This window comes from Pollachius pollachius, assembly GCF_949987615.1.
Source record: "Pollachius pollachius genome assembly, chromosome: 19".
NCBI classification, from domain to species: Eukaryota; Metazoa; Chordata; class Actinopteri; order Gadiformes; family Gadidae; genus Pollachius; species Pollachius pollachius.
Genome location: NC_136952.1, coordinates 14,263,826 through 14,270,536, shown reverse-complemented (window position 1 = coordinate 14,270,536; position 6,711 = coordinate 14,263,826). Strand labels below are relative to the sequence as shown.

General features: G+C 39.8%; 1 protein-coding gene across 1 annotated transcript; it reads right to left on the bottom strand.

Moving 5' to 3' along the window:
* Positions 1-2,838, bottom strand: rpl38 (ribosomal protein L38). Its single transcript, XM_079756460.1, has 5 exons — positions 2,798-2,838; positions 2,586-2,612; positions 2,003-2,063; positions 1,382-1,504; positions 1-77 (listed from the first exon to the last, which is right to left on the bottom strand). Exons 2-5 carry the CDS (start codon positions 2,586-2,588, stop codon positions 52-54), a joined length of 213 nt encoding a protein of 70 aa, XP_079612586.1. The 5' UTR covers positions 2,589-2,612; positions 2,798-2,838; the 3' UTR covers positions 1-51.
* Between the last annotated feature and the right edge of the window lie 3,873 nt (positions 2,839-6,711).

Genomic DNA, 6,711 nt, shown 5'->3' with positions numbered 1-6,711 from the left:
AGCAGTTTTTTTTCCAATTTTTATTACAATGATCTGTACACAGCAATAGTCCTACTTCAGCTCCTTGACCGCCAGACCTGGAAAATAAATTAATTCTGGTTAGCAAACACTGAAGGCTTTACTCATTACACAGATCATGCGTCAAAGGCAATTAGTTAATGGGTCAGAAGCAACAGGCCTGTTCTCTAGCAAGATTGAGTATAGACTAGTCTGGAACAAGCCTGCTGTGTTTGGACTTCTTTCCATAAAGAACCATTTGCTTTAATACATGGCTCATAAACTGAACAAGCAACACTAATGCACTGCATCAGAGTGTTACATTTAAAAAGGCATTATTAAATAGCAGCCCTACAAATGACTTAAGAGCCAGCTCAAGAAGTCTCTAACAAGTCTGAAAATAAGGTTGCCCCTGACAAAAGATTCTCTTAGTCAATGCTTAGTATTCATTTCAAGCCACCAGTCAACTTCACACTTTTAATTTCAATATATTTTTCAGGGCATGATAAAATAAGCACACTAAGCAGAAGACCAATTAAAAAGGAACAAATACAGCCGTTCTGAATGTTCCTGAACAAAGGACCCAAGAAATACTTACAACTAAAAATCAAATACATGGTCCAAATAAATAACTACTTATTGATTTTGTAGGTGCGCAAATTTTGTAATTGTGAGAAATATCGACCAAAACAATGCTCTATAGAGCGGTGTTGCTGCCCAACCTTGTCGTCAGGCAAGTTTAGCTGACAAGACGCAGCTGTGAGTTAGATCAGGGCAGGTTACAACTACGCATGTCTTTGTCATGATGCTCGTCTTTTAACGCAAAACTTGGCCAATTAACCAAAGTTTATTAGGACTGTTAGAGAAAATGCCCCTGAATTAAATTGGCACAGCCAAAATCTTGATTTAAACTATTAAACTTAAGCCAACAATATTTGGTGCTGCATTACCCTCTTAAACCATTTAGGCCAAATAAATGTTTTACCTAACAGCCAAACCATCATTCAACTTTACCCTGATCAAAGGAACTAGGGCGTCACAGGTCACATGACCCCCCCCCCCCCCCCCCCCCCCCCCAGATATTCTACGGAAATACCCGTTTACGATAGTCAGATTCAGGCACCAAGTGTGAAATGTTCCTTCATTGACAGCCACTGGCTGATATTTGATTTTGTAGTTGAAATCTCAGGTTTACATATTTAAACAATTGCCTGGCCAGTAGATTCTTCCACTCTGAAGCGTCTGGTGTTCCAGCTCTTGAGGCCATTTGCCAATAATGTGAGAGCCAAGGTACCTGGTGAATCGTCCCCCCTGTAGTCTCAGGTCTCTAGTCTCATAACAAAAGCCACCACGGTCAGTTTACCGTGTCGTGTTCAGTACATACCTGGGGGCAGGGACTGCTTCAGCTTCTCCGCCTTCTCCTTGTCTGTGATGACCAAGGTGTACAGGTACCTGCTGCAGCGCACCTTGAACTTGACATTGTCCTTGTTCTTCTTGATCTTAACGGCTACAGATGACACATGAATGAATTTAGAAACTTCCTTTCGAAGAGGCAGACTTCACACAACATGCATTCATCCAAGGGAACTTAGGGGCATTATAACGGCGTGCCAGAAACTTAACACATGCAGTACGTTTTAGCATTTGTGCATAATGCTTTAAGGGTTAGAACCAAAAGCCCTTCTGCTGCGAGTCTTACCCATTCTTCAACCACTTGAATATTACAGAGATTAATATTTGTTTAAGACACAAAGGAAGGTGCAGTCAAGGAATTTGTGATGCAAGGCATTATACATTTTGGTTCCTACTACGGAAAACATGATGTGAATTCAACAACCAATAGCATTTTGGGGACTTAATCACATACAACAGGCAAGAGGAGATAGTTTGATGGGAGATAGTTTGAACACTGCAGCCCACACTTCAGGAAACATTCACACAATAGTTCTAATGTACACATTGGAGAACTACCGATCAGTATGGACAAACAATTGTAAAAGCTTACACTTGGCATCCTTCCTCCTTGCCGTCAGCAGGAAATCTTTGATTTCTTCAATTTTTCGTGGCTGTGATTGGAACAGAAACATTAGCAAGGCAAAGGAGGTGCACTGCAGTTGAGATACATAACGTTGTGTGGCTGAGTCAGTGCGACTCGACTCTTAGCATCTATACATCTTTTCAACAGCAAGCCTCTAAATCACTGGCCTGACAGCTTGCAGACTGCTCCAATTCGCAAAGCTGTAAGCCTACCTTTACACTACAAGGTAGTTTTTTTAAGCATGTCATGCATGTACATGCCTCGTACATGCAGTTTCGCTCTACAATCAAGCGCGGCGTTATCGATCATGAGTTTTAAATCTAATACCCTAACACTGATGGAAACATTCATTCACCGAACGATGCAGCGGCCTTGTCATGCTAGTATGCTAACATGTAGCAAGTTAGCTAAACATTGACTTTAGCCAGTCAGAAGAGCCAAGGAAAGCCAAACAGAATAAGTCCGGCAGCAATTGTTATCACGGTATACCACAACGAAAACAGACATATAAAACAATCCGTAATGACATGCAATGAGAGGCAAGTCTTACCATGTTGCCGTGTTAGCCGACTGAAGCCTGTAGGTAAGACGCAGCAAGAATATGGATGGTAAATAACAAATGTAAATTGCTACAGAGACATGATCATCATACAAAATACGATACACGCAATATAATATAGATTTTAGACATAAGACAGTATATTATTCATTTTTAAAGCAGATGTTTGATGATTTTGTTTACGTGGAAAACACGGCACTCACACAGTCAACCAGAGAGGGGATGAAGAGGGCGGGACTTCCGCTTAACATTGTATTTATACTCCCTACGGCAGGCCACGAATGACAAAATTAAACCAAACCAAAACTATTATTTTATGTCGTTCGGATGATAACTCTTTTTTGATTAACTGTATGTCACTCATAAAACGTTATAATATTTTTTTTCCCTAACAATGTATTTGAATACTATAGCAAATATGTAGTATTCCTATAACAGAGCCAACCAATATGCTATTGATGCCCAAAATGCACTTTGTGTTTTTAACTTATGTAAAACCATAAGTAAAAGTACAAGAGTTATAGTACTCCTAACTGCATCGACAATATATGATAATCAATTCAAGCCCCCCCGCCCCCTCACTCACTCGCGCACACACACGCACACGCACACGCACACACACACACACACACACACACACACACATAGACACTGTATAGGCCCTATATATCGTGCAAACAATGAATGAATAAATAATTTGATCAGGAGAAAACTTGATATCTCCATCTCAAGTTCAGCATACCTTTAATGCATGTCAGTAAAAATGACATTCCCTCCCTCTCTTTGTGGAATTCATGATCGCAAGATTGTGAATGGCCATATCTATAATTAAAATCTAAACTTACATTCATCCATGTTTCAAATTGCTAGCAAGCAATTTGAAGGTCTAATATTTATATTGTTAACATATAGTTCCCTTTACAAATTAATTATTAAGGGGCGGCAAAAAAGGAAGATCTTCAAGTGTTTCAGAAGCACTAGCATATTATTTTTGAAAGTTTAAAAGTAAATTATTTTTTCACGGCTGCATTTGTACTGTAAGCACTCTGAACAGGATGTTGGGATGTGATTCCTGCAGATCTTTTGGACCTAAAGGCACTCAGCCCTGGAGTAAGTCATTTGTGTCATATTGTAAATTATTCAAATGTGTGTTGCTCGGCTAAAACACATCTCCTCTGTTTTGCTGCTTTATTTTTAAATACAAAAGGGATGCGTTAGCTAGTTAATACAAAAAGATTTGTTTTGTGTAATTATGCTGTGAGAAAAATGAGTCACTATAGAGGAGTGTGAGTTCTTATTAATCACAAGTTAGCCGACTTACTATACTGATCAATTATTTCGGCAGTTTTGCACAATGCATTGTTGTTCTTGCATTTCTTACTAAGTCTGCTGTAGAGTTGTTTCAACCCATATATAAACATATAAAACAGAAATTATCTGACATTCTGTGCAACTTTTAAGTTGATTTTTTTAATGTAATTTGAATCTAATCTATTCAAATTGTGTTATACGCTCTTATTAATTCAGTTTGATCGCCCACCAGTAGAATATCTGATATACAGCTATTGTATTGATATTCAGAGCTGCGTTACAGAGTTCAGCTTAACCTTTGACGGTCTGGTGTTTGAGTGGCACGTCGGTAGCGTCTCCGCCGGGTGCAGCCCTCTGGAATCGCCGGATGTCTAGTTTATAATCTATCTGATATCTGATACCTGATACAGGTTGATTTACCCTAGGCGCTTAATCAGTGTTTGCAGCATTGGACCTTTTCAACCTGTGATTTTTAAATATTGAGTCGCCATCTGTCACTCAAGAAGATCATTGTTGCAAAAATGTTAGAGGAGCATTTAAGGAGAAGGCCTCACACAATAGATGGATTGATCCACACATGATGGCTCAGAATAGTTACACAGGCTACATTCAACTGTAAAATGTGTGATCATTATGTCTGTCTATTTGTCATTTCAGTTTTTGTGAGATTGTACTTGAACAATAATCATAATGAACTGTACTGTAGGCAGATACTCAGTGTAGACAAATACAAAAAGGACATTTTCTATGCCAAATATTACATGATGTCAAACTATAGTTAGTAAGTTAGGGGTTATTTGATAGGGACCGATACAACTCATGTGGATTGTGCACAATCCAGCAGAAAGCATCATAGTATTTGTAGCTTTAGCTCATTTGCAATGCCCGTCTCTAGAGGGGCTTTTAAAATAACATACATACAAATATAGGACTTGATAATATATATTGAAAAAGCTGTTTACAATTTCACACTGACTTCACAGTAATTTTCACAGTAATGTTTTTTTTCTGAATGAAATAAAGATGTCAAGCTCGACCCTTGATACGACCACAGCCGTTTATTTCTTGGTATATTTATTTCTATTGCAGTTATATTACTGCGACAGCAGAGGGCACTGAAGTATCACAGATAGAGGAGTAACCGAGTCTTCACCCCACCCCCTCCCCCCACACCCTAAAGCCCATTGAAGATGCAGGGAGGGACCGATGCATCAACTATTCATTACTTCTCAAAGCATTGGCAAGAAGGTTGAAGGTCTCGGTTTCGCATTAATTACGGTCGACATAAACCAGACATTAACAGCACACGGAGATATACAATGTATTGTAAGGTTACAATTATTTATCAATGATCCCCACGGGTAAAAGACTAGCAACCCAGATCAAGGACATCATAAGCCATAGTCATCTTTTATTCAATAATCCACATCATGAAACACTGTAGCAGTTCGCCCTGGACTGCAGCTTCCCACTGACCCAAGCTTCCTTCCTGTTTTCTTGCCGCAAAACAAGCCTTCCCGCGTGCTTCCTCCTTATCTTGGATGTATGGATTTTTCCTTTTGCCGGTCTTTTAATTTGCATATATAAATTACTATTTCTCCCCTTTTCCAAAAAGGGGGTGGAATCGACAAAGTGCCCAGAGGTCCTGTTTATTTATTTACCGACTAGTTCTCACTAGCTAGTGAATTAATTGAAACACCCCCTGATATAATAGCCTTATAAACACCCCAAAACGTGGTACTAAATTAGTACCCCCCTCAAACCATAACCCTTTATTAACTGTGTAAAACAGTAATCAGAAAGGAACAAAAAGGCCCTCAAGCCTTAAGATGATGTCGCTTCGACTGAGTTTGTTCAAAATGCATAGTATGGGTTGAGGGGTATGTGACTGAGAGGCAGTGTGCTGTAAGAGACTCGTAATGCGTCGGTGATGGAGTTCATGCCGCGGTTACACAGACCGTGCAGGTAATGATACACATCGTTCCCCAGCCCGAGGCCTGCATGGATGACTGCGAGAACGTCTCTATTCCTGAGCGCTAATGACTTAAGGTAAGAAGAATGCAACACAGTTTATCATCATCAGATGGACGGCAAAAAAAAATAGAACAATTTAAAAAGCAGTCACAAGGTTCCCCAAACTACCACCACTGGTAATTTCCACTACTTCCACCATGGAAGGCGGATTAAATAAATTAAGCTACTGTAGATAAGATTCCAGAGTTGCAAAGAGACATTACGAGAGCGAGAATAGAGCGGAAGAGAGGAAAGTTTGGAAAATAAACAACCCCAAAAAACGTCCGTCACTCTTTGCTCTCTCCTTCCTAATGGTTCTCCGCCATTGAGAAGTGTTGCATCTCCCCCACCTGTGACCTGAACCAATAACAGAAGAGGTTCCCTGATTGGGCAGAAATTAACCGGGAGCGGTCTTAAATCATAAGTGTCTCACAAAGGCAAAGGCAGGTGCATTCAACTGGAAACAGTTATTCTCACAACGCTGCAACTCACTAATAGCTGTTCCATTTATAACTAACTACACTCAAACAATAGATCTTAAATCCTACCTACAGCACCTTTAAACTAAGTGATTTTCTGTATTTGAGCATAGATTTATGTCTGCAGTCATTTTATAAAGATAAGAGTTGGCCTATACTGCATGAGTCAGGGTCGCACAAATGGCATCCAAGCGTGATCGTGCTTCCAGATTCTGTGTGTCGTGTGTATAGTTAACACCCACTCTCTGCCAATCTACCTGATCATCGATCGGATTGATTTGTCGAGTATTGATCCCTCTCCGGCTGGCCTTATC